General features: G+C 44.4%; 1 protein-coding gene across 2 annotated transcripts in view; it reads right to left on the reverse strand.

Moving 5' to 3' along the window:
- The window catches only part of GPC4 (glypican 4), a 116,349-nt gene extending 92,165 nt beyond the window's left edge, over window positions 1-24,184 (reverse strand). The window contains exons 1-2 of one of the 2 annotated variants that reach the window (XM_030934667.1): window positions 24,119-24,184; window positions 23,305-23,567 (exon numbers count right to left, since the gene is read on the reverse strand). In XM_030934667.1, coding sequence (XP_030790527.1) covers window positions 23,305-23,464 — 160 coding nt within the window. In that variant the 5' untranslated portion in view covers window positions 23,465-23,567; window positions 24,119-24,184. Of the gene's footprint in view, window positions 1-23,304; window positions 24,043-24,118 lie in introns of those variants that run through there. The other variant, XM_010373380.2, reaches the window with a different exon arrangement.
- Window positions 24,185-24,396: the final 212 nt, after the last annotated feature.

Here is a 24,396-nt window from a genome sequence, read left to right on the forward strand (position 1 = left end):
GATGTGCTCACTTGTTGAATGCCCATCCCCCAGCTGGTGAGCAGCAAGGCAGGGACTAGCATCCAGGCTTCCTGATCCCCAAAGGTTCTTTCTCCTGCCTGGCAGTGATGTTTATGTGCTCATGTTGTAGTTTGTGTCCACTTAGAATAGGAAAAAATAAATCAGCCTAGAGTCTAGTGTAAATATTGGAATTTGATAACATCAAACTGGAAAGAAAATATCTTAGAATTTCTGAAAAGGTCAGTAAAAGGAATTAAAAGCTATGTATACTGTCAAGTTTCTAGAAACCCATCCCGAATCAAATTTTTATCACTGTTGTTGTTGTTATCATCTGCCTACACTTATGAGCTTGAGACACCTTCCCTAATGAGGGCTCTATAAGTTACGGTGAATCCCTAAAAGGCCATGCAACAAACATCCCTTCATAACAGAAAGCTTTCTCTGCTTCAGCAGATGGCCCTCTTCCCAAGCAGTCTTTGTTAACAACAGTTCTAGTACAAAAAGGCAATGTGCGCTGCTTTTTGCTCCCAGTTTCTACCCTTACTGATCACTTCCTTTCCTCCCAAGAGGCCACTTGTAAACCAGGACTGGGATAGAACAAGAAGAGAAGGTCTGGAAAAGAATGGCCTGGATCCCAAATCCTTTTAGTTCTGTATTGTTAGAGCTTCCGTGGTTTTCTGCTGGTTAATTTTGTAAATCGATTTGGACCTTACATATTGTTCTTAATTATTAACAGACTTTAATCTGTTAAATGTACTGCAGTCAACAATACCCAAAAAAATTGCTTCGTGAACAGAAGGAGAGCATGGGAATCAGAACATAATACATTCTCCTACCTTTCTGCAAAGCACCTGGAACATTATTGTATAATTCTGGGCTATGCACATCAAGCAAGATATAAGCTGAACTGAGGACTCAGCTGAGGGCAGCTGACATTATTGGAGAGTCAGGGAAAGGGTGGGATAAGAAGTGAGGAAAGTCTGGTACGGGAAAGAAGATTTAAAGGGAAACATTCATCCTCACTCCTGTGGCATAATAAAGGCCCATTAACTCTACAAATTACAATCTAGGGAAGCTACCAAAGGTTAAAAGAGGTGAGGAGTTGTATTCACTTACAATAGGTCTTGCACGGTGGCTCATGCCTGTAATCCCAGCACTTTGGGAGGCCGAGGTTGGTGGATCACGTGAGGTCAGGAGTTCAAGACCAGCCTGGCCAACATGGTGAAACCCTGTCTCTATTAAAAATACAAAAATTAGCTGGGCGTGGTGGCGCATGCCTGTAACCCCAGCTACTCAGGAGGCTGAGGCACGAGAATTGCTTGAACCCAGGAGGCAGAGGTTGCAGTGAGCCGAGATTGCGCCACTGTACTCCAGCCTGGGAGACAGAGCAAAACTGTCTCAAAATAAATAAATAAATATTCACTTACAATAAAGAGAAGCACTATCTTATATCCAGTAGCCAGTCAACAGTCAATCTGTTATTCCTGGAGGTGGGATAAACTAAAGAAAGCATGGCCAAAGCAAATCAGGGCTACTGGGAGATATCCCTGAACACCCTGGGACCATCTGAGATAATCACACTGGCCTGGACTCTGGCTTATCCAGTGAAACAGCTTCTACTGATAAGGACACCTAGCTTTTCAATGACTTATCACTCTTGTTCATTACAGGAAATTAATCTATACAGCTGTATCTTGTATGTCCCAATTGTGTTTCCATTGGGGGTGCCCCAGCCTTTTAAGGTAAAGAAAGATACAGAAATGGTCCTATAAAGGATACAGCTGTCTTCCAACTTCAGGCTTTATTGGCAAACTCCTTTTCAAAAAAAAAAAAAAAAAAAAGGAAAGCATAATAATCACTTGCCATTTGTCAGACAGCCCCAAAAGAAGCGGCTAAACTCTTTCCTCTCCTTCTGCTTATATGGCCCTCCTCCTTTACCCCACCCTTTGAGCACCTCTTTCACCAACCACCTGTCAAAATAAAACAAGCCACGGATCTTTCAAAAACTGACACTGGAAAGAAGCCGTTGGATGATTTCTTTCCAGGACCCGTTGAAAGATAAAAGATGAGGCAGACAATTTAAAAGGCGAGACTGTACCCTCTGGATCACAAAGCTGAAAGCAGACAAACCATGGAAGCCAATGACACAGGAAACGCCCTTTGACCAGAGACAGACACTAGGCATAGCGAAGTTATTTTCAATAAAGAATAAGAAACTGAATTAAGCCATTTCACAACTAATAGTCATAGAATCATTTCATTGTAAAAAAGTGGGAGAGGAGGGAGAATGGAGGGTTATTACGAGCTCCTCCTTTTAGAAACAATGACACTGCTTTCTAGGAAGTTCTGTTCAGATGACAAATGTTTTAGGAAGGGTTTTGTTTGGGGTTTCTTTCCTTTGTTTTATTTTTAAAAGTGAGACACACAGACATGTGGGAAACCCTTTTCCAATCAAAAGGACAGAAGAACCACAAGAAAAGGCACTACCTTCAAGCAACGAATTTGTAGTTCAGGTTTAACCCACTCTCCCATCAGCCAACAGTTTAGCTGTTTCTGGGAATATTGCTGAACTAGGTTTTTAGAAACCAGAGTAGATGCAGGTTCCCGGCCAGAACTAAGAAAGGGTGAATCTGGGAAGTGCTTAGAGGAAAAAAAAAGAAAGAAAGAAAAAAAAAACCTGAACTCTCAGAACTAATGCCCTGGGTTCAACTTCACATTTCCTTCGCTCCCCCACACAACTCTAAACAGAGGAATTTGGCATGTGCTGATATTAGACTAGGCTTTAGGCATAGAAGGGGAAAGTTTCCTTCCTTTCAACCTTCTGAAAGAAAGATTATAAAAAAAAAGGAAATATATCATAAAATTGAACTTAAGGAAGTTATTCAACAGAAGCCAAACACACAGGAATGATCATTGCTGTATTCCAATATGAAACCAAACACACAAAAACACACATTCAAAACACCAAAAACAATCTAAATATCCATTTGTGGTACATATAATAGATTACAGTACATTAACTTAAGGGAATATTATTCAGCCATTTGCAATTTTTAACTGTATAAAACCACAAAAGCATTTTTATAGTTGTTATACTAAAAACAGCATATACACCCAGTAATACATACTACAATTTAAGCCATATAAAAACATATGCACGCCGGGCACAGTGGCCCATGCCTGTAATCCCAGCACTTAGGGAGGCCAAGGTGGGCAGATAACTTGAGGTCAGGAGACCAGCCTGGCCAACATGGTGAAACCCTGTCTCTACTAAATATACAAAAATTAGCCAGGCATGGTAGCGGGTGCCTTTAATCCCAGATACATGGGAGGCTGGGGTGGGAGAATCGCTTGAACGGGGAGGTGGAGGTTGCAGTGAGCCAAGATTGCACCATTTCACTCCAGCCTGGGTGACAGAGCAAGACTCCGTCTCAAAATATATATATATATATGGATTGGATCGTGATATGTAAAACATATAGAAGTTACTCTTATCACCACTGTATTCTATCATCTCTTCAATTGGAAAACATTTATCCTACCATAAACCATAATCTCTGGAGGTCTAATGACAGTATGACAACTCTCAGTGCCAGGTACAAAGTCCTGAGAGCAGAGTTGATCAGGGCAAGGAGAAAAGTGGGCTGAAGAGAAGATGCTGTCCAGCTCACCCCAATTATTTCACTTCCAAGTTCTAAAGTGGCTTCAGTACACGGGTTCTTGCTTCCTCAGTGTGCAACTTTTTCCAGGTTTCTGGCCACTGGAGGTAGCTGTATTTATTATTGTCATCATGGTGTTGGTAGCTACTTATCAGGAGAACCCTGACTCAGAGACTAAGAGATATAATCTCATACAGAAGAAAGAAGCAGTTACCACTAAAGACAGAAAGAGTTTGATTCTTTAGTCTAAAGACCCAAGACAACTCCATGAACCTAAAAGCCTGACTTTCTCACCTGTTGTTTTGGTTGATCTTCTACTGGAAGATCAGTAGAAGAAATGGTCATGTGAAATTATGTTGACAACACTGATTATTAAGCTGTTTAGTGTCATTTACATAACAGCCTCCATAAAACATTCTTTCTAGATTGAGCAACAACAAGAAAATACCTTGCCTGAAGAGCTCTTATGTTTCTTTTTATCAGATAAACAAAAAATGCATAACCAGTTGGTGTTCCTGTTTTACCCAGCTACCCGCAAGCCCACAGTTCATTCACTGTAATAGCCTTTCAAAATTCTTTACTCCATTTAAAATTCTCCACTCCATCCTCCATCTTTTTTATTTTCTGTTTACATTAAATGGGTTAATCTACATGATGTGTTCAAAATAGGCCCATAGTGAGTGCTCAGTAGCTGTTACCTATTGTTATTGAAATAATAATAATTATCATCATGATTGTAGGAATCCTATTGAATATGATTAAATAATTTTAAGTAGATAGGGTTTATAATATATTTAAAATTTTTTGGCCACGCATGGTGGCTCACGCCTGTAATCTCAGCATTGTGGGAGGCCAAGGTGGATGTATTACCTGAGGTGAGGAGTTCAAGACCAGCCTGACCAACATGGTGAAACCCTGTCTCTACTAAAAAAATACAAAATTAGCCGGGTGTGGTGGTACATGCCTGTAATCCCAGCTACTTGGGAGGCTGAGGCCTGAAAAAAAATTTGAGGCCTGAAAAAAAATTATCAATATTGACTGATTAAAAGAAAACAAATATTAGGAAAAGAAGAGAGATATGAGATGAGAAAGGAGAGCTCAAGTTTACAATAAATTGTCTGAAAAGGAAAACTGGCACAAAGTCAATTGCTTCAGTGGACAGAATTCAATATAACTAAGAAACCAAAGTTATATGGTATTAGAAGAAATCTCCAATACTTTACATTTACTTAGTGTAAAATGCTGTTATTCTTTCTTAATGATCAAAATTTTCCTTCATTTCAAAAGAAAATGACTATCACAACTGAAATACTTTAAAGTACAAATTAATGGTCCCTAGGAAACTGCCTGCAGTTGAGGTTATACTTTCAACAACAGCATATACTACTAAATATACAACATTAGAAAAATTCAAGGTTTGACACAACTCTCTGATCACACATCTGGTAACTGTTGAAAATAGCGATAAATTCCTTTACCATCAATTTTTGCTCAGAAAACTACTTAATACTTGAGGCAATTTATATTTGGCAAAATGTAGCATCTAAATCTACATTCCCTAAATGTCACCCCAGGAAGCCACAAAGCATTGGCATAACACTCATGCGTGTAACACAGATTCAAAGACATTTCTGAAATCAATAACTGCGCCAAATGCAATCATTTCCCTTTATTCTTAGTGATAGTTTGCATTCCCCTCACATTAAAAACACATCTCATTTTTTTTAGTTGTTTTCCTTTCTGAAAAATATGAGGATACAACAGCTGCTAGGACTTCAAGAAGAAAAACAAATATCCTGTCCTAACAGCCGAGTTGCCATTAGTCTCTCGTTAAATTGGTTGATTACAGAAATGCCGTCTATAAATTTGACTTATTGGAGGGAATATAGGCTGAATTATACAGTATTTTTAAAGAAACACGAACTTATCACTTTCAAACATGAAGTGACCACAGGAAGTATTGGCAACTAAAGCAACTTAAAGACCTACTTTAATAAACAGATATTTTTGTAATTACCACAATGGTTTCGATTAAAATGGTTGTTTCTGAGGTGTTTGGGAATAGTCTCTTTCCCTATGTAGGTGTTAAATATTTCCTGATATAATATTTACACCATTTATTTGCTTAACAAACCTTTCATTACAGACCCAGCAGAGAGATAAGCATGCTTATCCCCAGAATCTCATTGTATATTACTTCATTCTTGAGCTTAGAAGCTAACCGAGAAAATCTCAGCACTCCAAAAGAAACACTAAAAGATTACTGGTAAAAATGGCAAATGCTTTGTCTGTTTCTAAACTAAAGCAGAGGCTGGGCGCAGCAGCTCACACCCATAATCCCAGCACTCTGGGAGGCCAAGGTAGGCAGATCACTGGAGCCCAGAAGCTCGAGACCAGCCTGGGCAACATGGCAAAACCCTGTCTCTACAAAAAATACAAAAATTAGCCAGGTGTGGTGGCACACGCCTCTAGTCCCAGCACTTTGGGAAGCTGAGGCAGGCAGATCACTTGAGCTCAGGAGTTCGAGACTGGCCTGGGTGATATGGCAAAACTCCCTCTCTAGAAAAAATATAAAAATTAGCTAGGCATGGTGGTGTGTGCCTGTGATCTCAGCTACTTGGGAGGGTGAGGTGGGAGGATCATCTAAGGCTGGGAGGTTGAGACTGCAGTGAGCTGTGATCACACCACTGCCCTCAAGGCTGGGTGACAGAGTGAGACCTTGTCTGCAAAAAAAAAAAAGCAGAGACAATCACACACCCATAAACTTAAAGCTGAGTTTAGATAGTTAAAGATTGGTTTGCCCTATCATAAACTCATGCAGCTCAGCCCACACCCTGAATGCCTCCTAGAAAATGGACCATTAGAACCATTAGAAGAGAAATTAAACACTTCTATTCTTAATCAAAAAACTTACCCTTATAATAATAGTAAGCTGAGGCCAGGCACAGTGGCTCACGCCTGTAATCCCAGCACTTTGGGAGGCCAAGGCAGGCAGATCACCTGAGCTCAGGAGTTTGAGACCAGCCTGGGCAACATGGTGAATCCCTGTCTCTACTAAAAACCCAAAACTCAGCTGGGCATGGTGGTGGCTCACCCCTGTAATCCCAGCTACTTGGGAGGCTGAGGCAGAAGTTGCCGTGAGCCAAGATTGCCCCATTGCACTCCAGCCTGGGTGACAGAGAGAGACTTGGTCTCAAACGAACAAAATATAGTAAGCCTATAGTATTTAAAATAGGGCATATGCCATAATCTTCAAATTTAAAGTAGGGCCCACCTTAGTCTTCATATTTAAGCAAACTCGCCCCTTGCCTACAAACTTGCTCCCAATTTACAACAAGGCAGTCGGTTCGCTGCATTAAATAGAGAGGTTGGGGCTTCAGCCTTTGTCATGGCTATGTAGTGTGCCCTTCAGAAGAGGGGTCCACATTAGAAAATGGCTGAAAACACTTGCTTGTAACCCAGAAACACTGAGATGTCACAGCTACTCACGTACCTCTAGGTAAAATTGTCAGGCATCCAAGCTAGTGTCTCTATACATACCCTAGCCTCAGGGTTCCTCACTAGGACTTTGAATTTCTGCACAAACTAAGACAAAGGGATCTATCAGTCAGGCGCCATGGCTCACGCCTGCAATCCCAGCACTTTGGGAGGTTGAAACGGGTGGATCACCTGAGGTCAGGAGTTCGAGACCAGCCTGGCCAATGTGGTAAAACCCCTCCTCTACTAAAAATACAAAATTAGCCAGGTGTGGTAGCATGCACCTGTAAGCCCAGTTACTAGGGAGGCTGAGGCAGAAGAATCACTTGAACCTGGGAGGTGGAAGTTGCAGTGAGACAAGATTGTGCCACTGCACTTTAGCCTAGGTGACAGAGTGAGACTCTGTCTCAGAGAAAAGAAAAAAAGAAAAGAAATAGGGAACTATCTCACAGTGTTCATCTAAAATTCTGAAAAAACAATCTTTCTTGAAATACGGAAGACTCTGTTCTCAGAGCAGCAGCATGTGGCAAGGAAGGTTCCTTCCCATCCTGTTATGATAACTGCTAGGACTTATCACTCAGGCTGCATTTGCTTACAATCCTAAACTCCCTGGCCAGCCTCTGCACTTGCTCCCAGCACAGCCAGGACCCTCCTCTCCTTGAGACAACCTGCACACTCAGTCACCATTGATAAAGGCTTGGAGAGGGAAGGAATCTTGTTACCAACTGACAGGTGCATTCCATCCCTATTTTGCTAAACCAGAGTTTTACTATTGCAGGGCCAGAAGGCTTCATCTTGAGTCACTCACCAATCAAATGACAGTATTTCTGTGGTCTCTATGAAAATGAGAGTGGACTCAGACCTTTCATAAAAGCCTAAAGGCTTTAGCACTAATTGTCTGGTTCCTCTGCAGACCACCTAGAGAACAGAAAACAACAGTGCAAAGTGACACAAGCGTTAACTTTGCATTTCCCAGTGCCCCTGTAAACCCAATCCTTAAAATGACGGCCACAGTATTGTAAACAAATGTGAATCTGAAAGAGCCAATCCTTCAAGCTGGATCCCAAGTGGTTAACTGGGCCTAAGTTTAAAATAGAACCAAGAGGTCATTTGCTAACGAAAGGTGACACACTTCCTCTGAGTTTCCTGAAAACACCCACCTCCGTTTAACTTTGGGACTTTCAGAACTCCCCTGAAGCAACCAGTCAGAGCTCACCTGTACCAACCAATCAGGGCTCACTTGTATAAACCAATCAGGGCTCAGCTGAGTCAACCAATTGGAATTAAGCAAATTTCAGTCTTTCATTTGCATAACACTTGCTTAGAAACCTGGGTGTGAACTTTTGCTCTAAAACCAGAATCCAGCCAGGCACAGTGGCTCACGCCTGTAATCCCAACACTTTGGGAGCCCAAGGTGGGCAGATCGCTTGAGGCCAGGAGTCTGAGTCCAGCCTGCCCAACATGGCAAAACCCCATCTCTACAAAAATTAGCCAGGAGTGGTGGTGTGCACCTGTAGTTCCAGCTACTTGGGAGGCTGAATTGGGAGAATTGTTCGAACCTGGGAGGCAGAGGCTGCAGTGAGCCGAGATCACACCACTGCACTCCAGCCTGGGCAACAGAGCAAGACTCTGTCCCAAAACAAAAACAACCAGAAACCAGAATCCTCTCTTTGGTCTCTGGAATGTGCACTTTTGTTTTACACTGAAGGATGTATCTCCCCAGTTTACAAACTGTTCACTGGAATAAAATCTTTTTCCTCCAAATTCCTTTCCAGAGAACTTTTGTTCACAATATGCAACCAGAGAAAGTGTTCCATGTAAGCCAGGATAACTCAGGCCTATCTTCCCTGCACCACTGCATAAGTGCTCTAGGACTCATCTCAGGATCCACTGTCAGAAACACAAACCCTGGCCATTCACTGGGGGCAGGAGCTTGTGATGATGTAAAAAGCACTACTCCTAGAAAATGAGAAGGCCTTATAGGCCCATAATGTTCAAGAAAACTATGCTTTGCCCTGATTGCCATCCCCTTACTCCACACCCAAGACCAAGGGCTTCTCCTTGGAAGTAGTTATCACAACTGTAACTAATTTCCAATTTGCAGAATTATTGAATGACTCAATGTCTGTCTCACCATTTAGACTGTGAGCTGCATGAGGGTGAGACCTGGCTTGTATCCTTTTTATTCACTGTTCTGTCACCAGTGCCTAGTAATTAATAGGCACTAGCTAAATATCTGCTGAATGAATGAATCCAGCCTAGGCATCCCCTTTCTACAGATGGCAGTTCATATGTATAATCTCATATTCAGAAGTCCTAAAGAGTCAACTATGCCCTCTGAAAGCTTTTTGCCTAAGAGCAACCTATTTGCAAGGAGTACTCATTCATGTATTCATTCAACAAACATTTTTGAGTATTAGCCAATGTGGTAGACATTGAGTATAGGGCAGTGAATAAAAGAGGCAAAGCCCCTGCCCACAGGTCAGGTGGTGATAACTAAGAAGAAAGCAGAGAGGAAGGAGGACGAAGTATATGAATATATGTGTGTGTCTGCAGGGGGTGGGGGTATGGGGGTATCCTATTTTATTTTTTTAGGGGAGGAGTATCCTACTTTATACAGAGACCAGGAAAAGCTTCTCTATTAAGGTGACAGGTAATCAAAGGCCCGAAACATGTGAAGGAGTGAACCATGCTGCTATCTGGCAGCCGGGTGTTCAAGGCATTGAAAATACGAAGTGCAAAGGCCCCTAAACGTGCCTGGTGTGCTTGAAGGAAAACAGAGACCAACATGGCTAGAATGGGATGGGGTCTTAGATAAAGATAAAGCCTGAGAAGAGAAGACCTCGTGGGCTGGCATAGGAGAAGGCAGATGTGCTCATAAGCCTCAATTTTCACTCTGGTTGGCATGGGGAACCATTGGAGCATTTTGAGCAAAGCAGTGATATGATCTGATTTAAGTTTAGGAGAATACCATCACAGTGGCTGCTATGCTGAGAACACAAGCTGGCGAGAGCCAGAGCCAGAGAGCTAGAGCAGGGGAACTGATATGGGCGACTGCAATAATCCAGGCAAGAGGTAATGAGGGGTGAGACCAGGATAGTAGTCACTGAGATGGTAAGATGACAAATTTTACATATATCTTGAAAGCAAAGCCCAAAGGTAGAGATTATGAAACATTAGCTAAGCTGAAACATATCCCATCCAATCACCTATATCTTCATTCAGATTACAAGAAAATTGATGCAGTCCCTTATTTTGGAAGGTTGTTATTTCATCATTTGCTTTCCAACTTAAAGAATACAAGAACATCTTCTAAGACTGCCTCACTGCTTAATAATCCATTGACCTCCTACCAGAAGAGCCTCCTAGAATGTGCCCAGGCCCATCAGATCTGAGAGGGCAGAAAGAAAAGCTAGTTCCAAACCGGGGGTAAACAACAAGGCAGAACATTAACCACCCAGCCAGCTGAGGGCATTTAATTCAAATTCAGTTTAAAGTAAACTCATTTCACTACTCTCCTTTAAAAAACAAATCCCCATAAACACAAAGAACTAATCCTTACCATAGCCTCCAACATTCTGGTGATGCGTGATGTTTAAGGACCATTTCTAAAGTACACTGGTAAAAAGTTGTCTTATTTTACTTTTTTAAATCTTTGCATGGGGACATCGTCTATAATTAAGGCACTTTAAACAATAGTAGATAATAATTTGACTATAAATTGTAAGGAATGTAATGACTGCTTATTCTGGCACCAAAAAAACAAGACTTTCTGTGAAGTCACTGCCAAGAAAAATGATACTCCCACTCAGACTGGACCATTGCAAGTAGTAACTGCTAACCACATGCTTTACACTGCAGTTTGCAAGGACACAGTGCTTTGTTTTCATCTCTGACCAAACACTAGACTGAAAACTCAATGGAGACAAACATGTGGTGAAATAGAAACAATAACTGAAGGAAAAAAAATATTCTGGTGGCTTAATGCTTGCTGGGATGACTACGTCAAGGGTTTGGTGAACTAAGGAAACATCTACAATCCAAAAGAAACAACTTCCAGCCTGCTCTGGTAGGCAGAAGGTGAACAGAAGAAAGAAGACAGGCTTTAAGAGGCCTGCAAAAGCCAAACTGACAAAGTGGCTTTGTGAAGGAAGAACTAGCATGAAAAGAATGGCTGTGATGAAGCAGAGATCAAGCCCTGACCCAAGCCTCCAGGAGAAGACGGAAGCGAGCACCTAGTAGAAAGGCTGATGCAACAAAAAGGGGCAAAGGTAGCCTCTTCCAAAAGCACCTCTGAGGCCAGGTACAGTGGCTCATGCCTGTAATCCCAGCACTTTGGGAGGCCGAGGCAGGCAGATCACCTGAGGTCAGGGGTTCAAGACCAGCCCGGCTAACATGGTGAAACCTGCCTCTACCAAAATCAGCTGAGCATGGTGGCAGGTGCCTGTAGTCCCAGCTACACATGAGGCTGGGGCATGAGAATCACTTGAACCCAGGAGGCAGAGGTTGCAGTGAGCCGAGATTATGCCATTGCACTCCAGCCTGGGCTGGAAAGAGAGAGAGAGAGAGAGAGAGAGAGAGAGAGAGAGAGAGAGAGAACCTCTGCAGGCACAGCCAAGTTCCTGCTAATGTCTGAATGTCTGGAACAGACAGCATAAGAAGTAGCAACCATTTGTCTACCGGGATTAAAACAAACCACATGAACTACTAAGCGCCCACCTCCAAGCAAGCCAAGAAAGAACACCACACTCTAGGTTAAGGGGTAAGACAACACGTTTTCCTTTTCCTTTCCTTACTTAGGCATCTAGTACTGAATGTATGCAAAAGTTACAAAAAAAATGAGACAGCTTAAAATAATTAGATTTATAAAGGGTTATCTTAGCCTGTTTGGGCTGCTAAAACAAAATACCAAAGACTGGGTGGCTTCTAAACAAGAGAAATGTATTGCTTGCAGTCCTAGAGGCCAGGAAGTCCAAGATCACGATGCTGGTAGACTGGGTTCTGGTAAGGGCATGCTTCCTCATAGAGGGCCATCTTCTCATCATAATTTCATGTGGTACAAGTGTCAAGGGTTTTCTCTGGGGCCTCTACATTCATGAGGGTTTACCTCCCAAAGGCTCCACCTCCTAACACCATCACCTTGAGGTGAAATCCTAAGGATTTCAATATATGAATTTTGGAAGAATATAGTAAGACCATAACAGATATGAATAAAAATATCTCATCCTGGAATGAGTACAGAAGTAAAAAGTCATGCTTAAGGTTCTTGAGCACCTACCACATGCCATGCAGTGTGATAAGAACCAGGGATACATGGTCTTTCAGATCTGGCATGATAGGGCACATAGAGCTACACTTTTTTTTTTTTTTTTGACAGAGTCTCACTCTGTCGCCCAGGCTGGGTGCAGTGGTGTGATCTCCTCTTGCTGCAATCTCTGCCTCCCGGGTTCAAGCAATCCTTGTGCCTCAGCCTCCTGAGTAGCTGGATCCCAGGTACACACCACCACACCCAGCTAATTTTTGTATTTTTAGTAGAGATGGGGTTTCACCATGTTGGCCAGGCTGGTCTTGAACTCCTGGCCTCAAGTGATCTGCCTGCATTGACCTCCAAAAGTTATGTGATTACAGGCGAGAGCCCAACACCCAGCCGAGCTTTGCTTTTTTTTAAGGTTCAAACAGCTACACAGACAGAGACTATCCTTAACTTCTAGTGTTTCTTATGATTATACATTTACCTAGTTTGGTAAATGTTTACAAGGGAAACCAATATTCAAATGTGTGAATTCAAAATTCAACTAGGAACCAACTGTTGTTGACTTCATGTCAAAATGTCAGTTTCCTAAACTGACCACAGCAGGTAGTACAGTATCAGGAACTAAGTCAAACTTGGATGTTCTAGAAGGCTTTCAAAAGAAGGTGCAGAGGGGCTGGGCGTGGTGGCTCATGCCTGTCCCAGCACTTTGGGATGCTGAGGAGGAATCACTTTAGGCCAGGAGTTCGAGACCAGCCTGGCCAACATGGTGAAAACCCATCTCTACTAAAAATATAAAAATTAGCCAGACGTGGTGGTGCACGCCTATAATCACAGCTACTTGTAAAGCTGAGGCAAGATAATCTCTTGAACCTGGGTGGCAGAGGTTGCAGTGAGCAGAGATCATGCCACTGCATTCCAGCCTGGACAAAAGAGTAAGACCCTGTCTCAAAAAAAAAAAAAAAAAAAAAAAAAAAAAAAAGAAGGTGCAGAGGAACAAAATCATAAACCACAAGCTCTGCAGTGAAAAAGCCACTGAATTAATAACATATAATCGTTAACATATTTTTTAAAATTAAAAGACAAAGTGACATGTAGAATGACTCCTTGTTGATCCAGCACTGTTGGGAAACTGGGTGCTCTAAATAGGTAAATGTGTAAGTTAACTAAATTTCCCCTTTTTTAAAGGGTAGTTTTCCTATTTTGAATATTTCTAATAGAACTTTTTTTTTTTTTTGGAGACAGACTTTCGCTCTTGTTGCCCAAGCTGGAGTACAATGGCTCGATGTCGGCTCACTGCAACCTCCACCTCCCAGGTTCAAGTGATTCTCCTGCCTCAGCCTCCCGAGTAGCTGGGATCACAAGCATGTGCCACCACGCCTGGCTAATTTTGGTATTTTTAGTAGAGACGTGGTTTCTCCATGTTGGTCAGGCTGGTCTCGAACTCCCAACCTCAGGTGATCTGCCCACCTCAGCCTCCCAAAGTGCTGGGATTACAGGCGTGAGCCATCGCACCCAGTAATGGAACTCTTTCTAAAATATACTTTCTGAATTTTCAAATCAGAATAAGCCAAACACCATTATTTAATACTATAATGAAATATACTAGTGCCCTCGATAGTTATGGTTACAAAGGTGGCTTTGAGCATTCGCCCATTCTAGGAGATCTCAAACTGCCAAGACCACCAAGTTCTGGGTCTCCCGTTCAGCTTCTGGTCACCCTCCAACTGTCCTCTCTCACTTCTTCCAGATGTCAAGTCTTACCTGCCTCCAACACAATCCCTTCCTGTGATTCTCATCGGCCCCCAACCAGTACCATTTGCTACTTCTAATCTGCCATAGACTGGGAAACTGGATAACTGAAGCATTTTATCTTCTCACGTATAAACCCTATCTACCTAATTTGAATGCAAGCTCCTCAAAAGCTTGATTCCTGCTTGACACCTCTTGGAATCCCCTGCACCCAGCATACTGCTCTGGATACAGGAGTCATTCAATAATTGCTGATAATAAATTTCTGAAGGCCTTTTCTCCACATAGAATGCATGGGCTTTATGACAGCTGTTTCCATCATTTGGCTTTTCTGCTTACTTCCACATTCCCAGCTGTGTTCTGGACGGTTACACCAGCTAGAAGCCTAGGGATTTACTGTACTTCTATTTCTTGATAAGATACTTGAAGAGAATAAACACATGGCAAAGAGGACATTAAAGTAAGGGATGAAGAGATTTTTTAAATTTTACCAATAAAGAAAAAGGGAAGAAGTATCACCTAGCATGTTGACACTTAATCAATAAATGACAGCAAGGCTGGATTCCTTTCTAATTCTTTCCAAAACATTCTCATTGTCCTTGTCTTATGTCTCTACCTGCAGCAAAGCATCACCCAGTTGTGGTTCACACTTATATCTTGATTGAAAATATTTTCCTCCATGTTTGACACACCTTTCTCTTAAATCCAAGTTAGCCAAAATTAAAACAATCATGCACTGAGTCTAAACTAAAGGCTTTATCTCAAACAACACTTCGTGATGAATCTCATTGGAAAATTTAGAATAACAGAATCTCAGAGATGGAAGGGAACTAGGCCGGGCATGGTGGCTTACGCCTGTAATCCCAGCACTGTGGGAGGCCGAGGTGGGCAGATCATGAGGTCAGGAGTTCAGAACCAGCCTGGCCAACATGGTGAAACCCTGTCTCTACTAAAAATATAAAAAATTAGCCAGGAATGGTGGTGCACGCCTGTAATCCCGGCTACTCGGGAGGCTGAGGCAGGAGAATCACTTGAACTCAGGAGGCGGAGGTTACAGTGAGTGGAGATCATGCCATTTCACCCAGCCTTGGCGACAGAGCAAGACTTTGTCTCAAAAAAAATTTTTTTTTTAATTAAAAAAAAAATCTACCATGGGCCAGGCACAGTGGCTCACGCCTGTAACACCAGCACTTTGGGAGGCCAAGGTGGGTGGATCACTTTAGGCCAGGAGTTCAAGACCAGCCTGGCCAACATGGTGAATCCCCATCTCCACTAAAAATACAAAAATTAGCCGGGCGTGGCAGCACACACCTGTAGTCCCAGCTACTCGGGAGGCTGAGGCAGAAGGATTGCTTGAACCCAGGAGGTGGAGGCTACAGTAAGTTGAGATCACGCCATTGCACTGCAGCCTGAGTGACAAGAGCAAGACTCCATGTCAAACAAAATAAATTAATTTTAAAAAAATATACACACACACACACACACACACACACACATCCATCCATCCATCCATCCATGGCCTCGTCCCTCCTGAAGAAAGTATTATTTCATTGGTATGGGATGGTACCCAGGTATTAGTATATTTTAAAATCTCCCCAGGTGCCAGGTGGTTCAATTTCACCCCATTTTTCAAAGAGGGAAGAACTTCACCAAAGGTATTTGACAACTAATTTGCCAGAGTTAGTCTAGAACTACTCATTCCAATAAGCCATGTCTTTTCCACGTAAACTACTCCATCTACAACAGTGGAGTCTCTTCCCTCCTTCACTCTTCCTCTCTGTCCAACTATCCCCACCTATCTCAAAGTAAATACATTTTCTGAATATTCCTTGCCTTAGAATCCCATTGCATAATTTTTTATAACCTAAATGATGTATGTCTGTTTCCCTGTATCCTCATGCTTTTTTTTCTCACAAAGAACCCTGAGAGATCAATCAGGCACGGTTTACCCTTAAAGAAGCCATACTGCTTCTCCTCAGATAGGTTGGACTCAACCTACTCTTTTCACCATTATTATCGCACAGGCCATCTTTCAAATCCCTTGCAAGGTTCAACTTCAATTCTCTGTCAGCCCACTTAATTTCTAGTTTGTACCTGAACCTTGTCAAACCTAGTGGACTTCCCTCTTCTGGCTTAAACTCCTTCTATTTTGTGAAAGATGCCTTTTTCCCTGAAGCAGCCTCTTCTACTCTGCCAGTTAGTCATGCCGGGTTCTTTTTATCTTCCCCCAAGCAGTTGGTCTTTTTGATGTCTGGCACACATTTATCTGGGCTTCCAATAAGATGTTTTTACATAGTTTCCAGGCTTCCTGGAGGTTATTGACTTTTTTAACTCTCCCATTCAATTTTTTCCCCTAATTTCTAACATTTGTTAGAGTTTCTTTTTCAAAAGTTGAATACCTGGCTGATGCAGCTCTTTGATTTTTCTCTCCCACCAGATTGCTGAATTAAATGCATCAGAACTTAAACATAATATTTCAAATTACCTCCAGGATGGAATCGCTTCATGAATTTTCTGCACTTTCATGTTCTCTACAGTAAGCAACAGATGTTTAACCAAGTAGATTTGAAAATGCTAGTTTTTACCTGTTTGTATTTTAGTATGTCTGTTTATTTATATAAAATATTCTGATACCCTTCAAAGCTTGTGTTCTTCTTGGTAAAGACAATAAACTTGAGTTTTTTTGTGTTAAAAGGTAACTGATGCACACTGAACAAACTCTATGTTCTGAATCTAATGTGGTAAATTTGCCCCAAATTGCCTAATTACAACAGTCTCAACCGTTCATTCTTTAAAGAAGTATATCTCAAGGCATTAAGAAAAACAATTCTGAATCTTTCTGAAAAAATCCTGGCCAGTGCAGCAGCTCATGCCTTTAATCCCAGCACTTTGGGAGGCCAAGGTGGGCGAATCACCTGAGGTCAGGAGTTCAAGACCAACCTGACCAACATGGAGAAACCCCATCTCTACTAAAAATACAAAATTAGCCGGGTGTGGTGGTGCATGCCTGTAATCCCAGCTACTCTGGAGGCTGAGGCAGGAGAATCGCTTGAACTCAGGAGGTGGAAGTGGTGGTGAGCTGTGATCATGCCATTGCACTCCAGCCTGGGCAACAAGAGCAAAACTCCGTCTCAGAAAAAAAAAAAAAAAATCCTATAAGCATTCAGTTATTAATGAAGTGGTAAAGACAAGCACTCCCCCAAAAGAATAAAAATGTCCTCCAAGCTATACCAACATACGCAGATTTACTTTAAATTTATTTCATTCAAAGTGTTTAGATCCAGGCCTGGAACGGTGGTTCATGCCTGTAATTCCAGCACTTTGGGAGGCTGGATCATTTGAGGTCAGGAGCTCAAAACCAGCCTGGCCAACATGGTGAAACCACGTCTCTACTAAAAATACAAAAATTAGCCAGGTATGGTGGCACACGCCTATAATCCCAGCTATTCGGGAGGCTGAGGCAGGAGAATCCTTTGAACTTAGGAGGTGGAGACTGCAGTGAGCTGAGATCACGTGACTGCAATCCAGCCTGGGCAACAGAGACTCAGTCTCAAAAAAAAAAAAAATAGCCAGGCGGTAGTGGCTCATGCCTATAATCCCAACTACTCTGGAGGCTGAGGCAGGAGAATTACTTGAGCCTGGAAGGCAGAGGTTGAGATGAGGCAAGATCACTCCACTGCACTCCAGTCTGGGCGACAGTGAGAGCCGATCTTAAAAAAAAAAAAAAATAGTGTTTAGATCCAAAAGATTCCTAGGAGATAAACAGACCATGGAATGACAATCTATCAAGGCAGTATAATCTCATTACAGCACTAGTGTCCTGACAGAAAACACAATAGAATTATCTATGTCATTCTCCCACTTGTTTAACAAATATTGCACTGACCTACCACACTTGGTACTGCTACCTATAGACAAGACCCGAAGTTGCCATCTTTGCCCTCAAGTTGCTTCCAGTTGAGGAGAGAAGACAAACACGTGCCTGCACAAACAGTTAGCTATAAAACAAGGCAGTTATGTACAAAGACCATGGATCTGGTTCCAACAGGGAATTAGGAAGAAGCAGGCACATAACCCTGGCAAGTTCACAAGTGACTCAATGAAAGAAGTATAATTTGAGATGCTTGGAACCACTGAAGCTCAAAGCACAGGAATGACTCTAATCGAAGCAGTGATGTAAGGAAATTAAGCTGTCAATGTTCAGGATAGAACAGGGAGTTAGGAGGCGGAGACAGACAAGAGGCAGGTAGACCAGTTAAGAACTATTTAAAAGGGAGTGTGCTGACAGACCTCCCTGTCTTTATCTCTTGCCTTGCCAACCCTTAACCCAAAGAGCCACTAGTTATCTTCCTAAAACAGCTTGACTGACGACATTCCCCTCCCTCAGAATCCCTCATTGGCTCCTCAATTGTATTGTCCAGGAAATACAATTTATATTCCTTCTACCATTAACACTAGATTGTCTATGTCTGTGTTTGATCCAGATATGACTGGATCCTCTCCACTATAATGCGAAAATTGTGCTGTTTTGATGATGGTCCCTTACTAGTTAGCTGAAGGTCCTCCCATAGTTTATATCTCAACAACTTCTATGGGAATAAAGAAGGTACTTTCTTGTCTTACTATCTGTATAACATAGCATGAACTACACCCTAGAACAAATAAGACCTGGGTTCAAATCCCACCTCTGTCATTCACTAGCTATAAGATTGTGGACATATTTCATAATCCCTTTGAATCTGTTTTCTTGTCTGTAAAATGGAGATAATTCTGATGTCATATGGTTGTTGTGGGTTTTAAATGAGAGAATCATGTAAGTTCCTTGGTATAGGGCCAGGCCCAGAGAAAGCATTCGATAGCTACGAACCCTTATCATGAGGCCAAAATACATTTTTTAAAACATAAGTGAGAAAAAAACCTCAGTGCTAAAACAGTTAATGTCATTGGGGAGCCAGAGAGACTCACTTCCAACTGCCTCAGATTAACACCAATGTTGTTTCCCTTGTATAGATAACAAAAAACTTCCTTTTTCATTCCTCAGTCTAGTCTCCAGTTAATCCTGAAATTGCATGCAACCCAACGTGAATCAAATAAAAAAGGAAAACAGTAATTATGCTGAATCAGACATTTTATATTTGTATGTTCTAACCAGAGATGGAGCTGCATAAGCCAGAACTTTTACTAAATTTTTTTTTGAACATGTCCAGAAGATACCTCCTGTAAACTACTTGGGACAATTTCTACAGTGATAGGCCCTATGGTTCAATTTGACCCTTCCCAAGTGAAACACAGAGCCAAACTGATGATTCCAACAAAACAGGAGGTCACAAATTCATTGCAAAATCCAACACATTACTTAAGGTGGGGAAGGGGGACTACAAATCTTAAAGACACATGCTGTATGTCATATATAATCAACTCACTATTAGAAAGTATTGCTACCTCTCCAACACACATACACATGCACTTTTTTTCCACGTAGTCATAACAGCTTATAGGAGTCCTGGAATCCTTTGTGCATGTACATATGTATGTGTGTGTGTGGGCATTGCTCATGAACACAGTGCATTGCTCATGAACACAAAACGGAACAAGAAATAAAAACTCCAAAACTGCAACTAGGGCACAAAGTTCTGAGTATCATTCAATGTCATTGTGAAGAGGACCTTTGGCAAGTTCATGAATGCTTCTAACCCATTGCCTCACTCTTAAAAACAATTTCAACATAGATGAGTAATAAAATGCCCATTGTTGCATACCCTTTACCTTTCCTTTGTCTTTATGGAGGGAGGCATAACGAAAATGGTTAGATTTTTAAACTTATTATTATTAGCATTTTCATTTTTACTAGTGAACTAGCTTTACCCAGTTAATATTCTATAGTATTAGAGTCCTAAATCCCTTCTGTCTTTGAAATGCCTGGGCACTCCCTTCTTGTCATCTGTATCACTTGTATGGCACTTATCACCACAGTGTTGTATTCTAATTTTGTGTGTGCCTGGTTTATCTCCCTACTAACAGGAAAGGTCCTAGTGGCAGAAGCCCCTCCTGCCTTTCTTGCTGTCTCCACAATGCTGAGCAGAAGATACTGCACATAGTAGGCGCTCCAAAAACACATGGCCATTGAAATCTGAACAAAAACATAACCTTTGTGTTAAAGATCCCTTTTGATCATGGCACCTGGGCTCAGCATTATTTGAAAAGTACAGGGGTCAAGCAGACAGGCAATGCAGGACCTCAGTTGGAAGCCCTGTCAGCATGATGTACTCCCTGACACCCTTGAGAGCACATCAGATTATCCTAACTATGATCATAAAGACTGAGACTCCTCCAGAACATGGAGTATTCTTAAAGCCTGTTCAAACCTCTAGAAGGCAAGTGCAAGGCCATCTGGAATAAAATATTAAACTTGGGCTGAGCCTGGGGTTCAATGAGCTAGGAACCCAGACTTTGTGATACTTCACCTGGAAAATGATCTTGGGTGTTTTGCACTGAAAAAAGCACATCCCCCATCCCAGGGAAAGTGCCTGGCAATTAATCCATTCAGACCTAGGCTGAATACAAGTCACTATATTGACTATCCCCCTTAAAAAAATGACCAAAATTATCTGAGTGTAGCCCAGAGAAGACAAGGCTAATGTATGCATCTGGAGAGGCCAGGGCAATGGTAAAGATTACGCCTGTTTCTATACTGGCCGTCTAAAGGTATTTACTTGGGTCCGTCTGTGTTGTGACAGTGTCCTACACTCAAATGAATGCCTCTAACACTCCACATTTTTGAGCCATTCAGTCATGCATTTTTGTTATTGTTGAAAGTGGTGCGAAATTGCACTGCATGAGCTAAAGTCCTTGGTGGTCTTCCAAGGATTCCAGCTAAAAAGGCACTTCCTTTGTTCCTCAGGAGAATGCAGTCCAGTAGGTCATTCAAAAGGGGAAATAAAAGCAGCAGCCCTGGGAGGGAGATGAAGGACAAGACAAAAAGAATAAAATGTTTTGGGTGTGAGCACATTAGCTTCCATTTCCTGCTGCTGGTCACTAATAACTCCCCTATCTTTGGCATGGGGGAATGTCCAGATAGACATATATGCAAAATATCCCTCAGGTGATTTCTGGGGATGATGACAATCAAAGGGAACACGCAGCACAGAGTCTCTGAGCACCCTTCAAGCTTGCTTTCTCCTGAGATGCTGGCTGGGGAAGATGCCCTGCCACAGCGAAAGACTGCACAGAGTAAAGCTGGGGAAACTGGGGAGGGCAATTTCACAACCCCACTCGCTGAATGCCTGCAGTCAATATCAAAGGCACATATTGTTTGCATGAGCAGAAGATGAAACCTTGTCACATTCCCATTAAGTGCAGAGCTGCATCTACCCCTTCAAAATGTGGGAATGACAACTGTAACCTTCACGCCAATCATCTCCACTGTGCCCAGGCCCAAACTGTGCAGGGCACAAAGGCCCCAGGTTTGACCTGCAGAGCCCCCAAGCTTCAGCGGCTGCTGGTTCACTTCATTTTTTTTCTGGCGGGGCGGGAGGAAGGGAAAGAAAGAGGGCTTTTCAGGGCTCTACAACCAATAAAATCGTGCCGCTTTGAGGACATACTTGAGCTCCCGAAAAGACAGGCAGCTGAAGGGCAAACAGTGTCTAATCAGTAGTGAGCATGTTATTTGGTAACTGCCAAGGTGCAGTGGGCGCCTGGGCTGCTCCAACAATTTCTTCGGTTCTATTTCTAGACAGATGCCAGTTACACTCCAAAAGTTCCCAACAACTTCCCTCAATTATCTTTGTAATTTATATGTAATTGATGACTGCACTTAATCTCCAAGGTTATTAATAGCCCTTCCAAAAAATGACCCCCAAATCTTCCTAAGCCTTTGGAAGCGCCTGGTTGAAATTACAGTATTTCCTTTGCTGGCTGCCTGCCCCACCCGGAGACCAGCACGGCAAGGCAAAGGCGCGCTCCACTCACTTCCATGAAAGGTTCGGAGTGGAGGCTCGGCCCCCTGGGCTCGAATCTCTCACTCCTCCGTTAGATTACGCTGGCCACCAGCCAGCTAGATTCATGGTGCTTTCTGAGCCCCCAGGGCGAACGGGCTACCTGCGCGGCCGGCGGAGCTGCGCGCAACAGTTGGCGGCTGCTAAGAAGAGAGTGCGACCCGAAGGGGACCCGGCCGGACACCGCCGCCGGCCTCGCTAGGAAGGATGCAGGGCACCCGCCGAACGCTGCCTCCCCAGCGCTCCGAGAGAGGCTTTCACAAATACCCCCATACACGCCCCCATCCCACCCCACCGGCTCCAAAATCCGGTGAACTTTTTCACAGGCTAAGCCGTCTCTATTTGCATAACCATCTCCAAACTGAGATTCAGGTTTCCTGTAATCAGTCCTTTCAAAGGTCTGTAATTGAAAGTGCAATTAACCCTTAAAACGAGGTAAGAAAAAAGAAAGAGGGGAAAAATACTCCTCTGGTCCGATACCTTCCGGAAAGTAGGAGAGTTCCCAAAAGTCAGGGTTTGGAGGGGTGGAGAGTGGGGGTAGTCGTTTGCTTTTTAAAGGCGACTTCTAAAGCCGTTGCGGCTACTAAAACTCCTAATCCGTGTCAGCGGTGCAAGAGAGGCGGGGAGAGAGTTTTAAAAAAACATCAATGAAACATCAATTCAAGTTCCACGTTTTGCGACCCCCAGAATCTAGCAAGCTCCGGAAGGTTTCCCTCCACCACACCCCACTGGCGACCTCCACCCCCACCTGACCTCTCGTGGTCACCCATACAACAAAGCGGGGCGTCCTATAAGGAGTTCAACCCGGAAAAGGCGAGGGAGCCGGTAACACGCACTTTGAGGGCCAGAATCCCCAGGGGCTTCCCGGGACGGCGAATAATGCAGGGGGGAGGGGGAGCGGGGGTGGGGAGCGGAGCGCGACAGTGGCACCGGGCAACCCGGCGGCTCCCCTCCGCTCGCAGTGCTGGAGGCGGGGAGCGCCGCGCCCGCGGGGAACGTCCTGCGCCCGGGCTGCCTGGCTCTCTCGCTCGCTCCTGCTCTCTCGACTGCCCATTTCTCCCTCTAGTGTACCTGCGTCCAGCGCTGAGGGCGGCGGGGCGGGGGAAGGGGGTTGCAGCCACCTTCCCGCGGTGTCGGTCTCTACGCCCACCTCCCGGGGGTGCCCACCTACCGTTGATCTCGTGGAGGGGGGCATCGTTCTTGTTGAAGCCTTTGGACACGTAAAGACGTCGCACTTCCGAGCAACTTTTCGACTTGAGCTCGGCAGCCTGCAGCAAGGCGTTGAGCACTGCCAGGGTGCAGAGAAGCGCGGGCAAGCCGAACCGTGCCATGGTGCGGGCCGGGGCGGACGCGTTCCCACCTTTGGGACTGGACGGGAAGCGGCGCTACGGCAGCGGGCCGAGGGCTGGTGGAGTCGGGGACTAGCGAGTGGAGCTAGAGGGAGAAGGAGGTGGAGTTGGTGGAACAGGCGAGCAGGCGGAGGAGACGCGGGGCAAAAAGTAGAGCTGGGCCTCGCGTCAGGCAAGGGTCCCCGGTGCCAGGCGCCGGGCCAGGGGAAAAGGAGGAGAAGGAGGACGTGGAGGCTGCGCGCGGCCCAGGGAAGCAGAGGCGAGGGCCGGTGACCTCGGGGTTCCGCGGGGCAGCGAACCCGGCAAGCTGGCTGGCCGGCGAGGCGGGGACGTGGGGAAGGAGGGAAGGGTGGCAGGCGCCGCGGGGACCGCGGAGGGTGTTGGCGGCGGCGGGCGTTCGCTGCGCGCGGCTTGGGCTGCCCTGCGCTGGTCCGCTCGTCCAGCTGGACTCGGCTCGGCTGACTCTGCCCTCCGCCGCGCGGCTATGCCCTTCCCAGCTCTGCCGCTGATTGACTGGCCGGCGTGCGCTGCGACGCTCCGCAAACTTGGCCAAGCGGGCGGCACTCGGGGGGAGGGGGCGGGCGTCGGGGGGGCCGGAGACAGGCGGGAGCACGCTGGGCCGGGCCGGGAGAAAACCTGGAAGCCGGGTTGGATCCGGAGCGGTCAAATCCACTTCCTAGGGGGCCGCACCGGGCGCCCGGCGCTCCTTCGCGTGACACGCCCCACCCGGCTCCTCCTTCCTCCCCTCCTCCTCGGAGGCGGGGAGCCAGCCCACCGCCCCCCAACCGCGAAGGGAAGGCCAACTACTCCGGGCTGAAGGGCCCAGGTTCTGGGGAACAGGATGGCCTGGGACTTGTCCCCGAAGCCCACGTCTGAGCCGCAGGCCTTGCGCGCGGCCACCTGACCCGCCGCCT

Source organism: Rhinopithecus roxellana, chromosome 7, assembly GCF_007565055.1.
Source record: "Rhinopithecus roxellana isolate Shanxi Qingling chromosome 7, ASM756505v1, whole genome shotgun sequence".
NCBI classification, from domain to species: Eukaryota; Metazoa; Chordata; class Mammalia; order Primates; family Cercopithecidae; genus Rhinopithecus; species Rhinopithecus roxellana.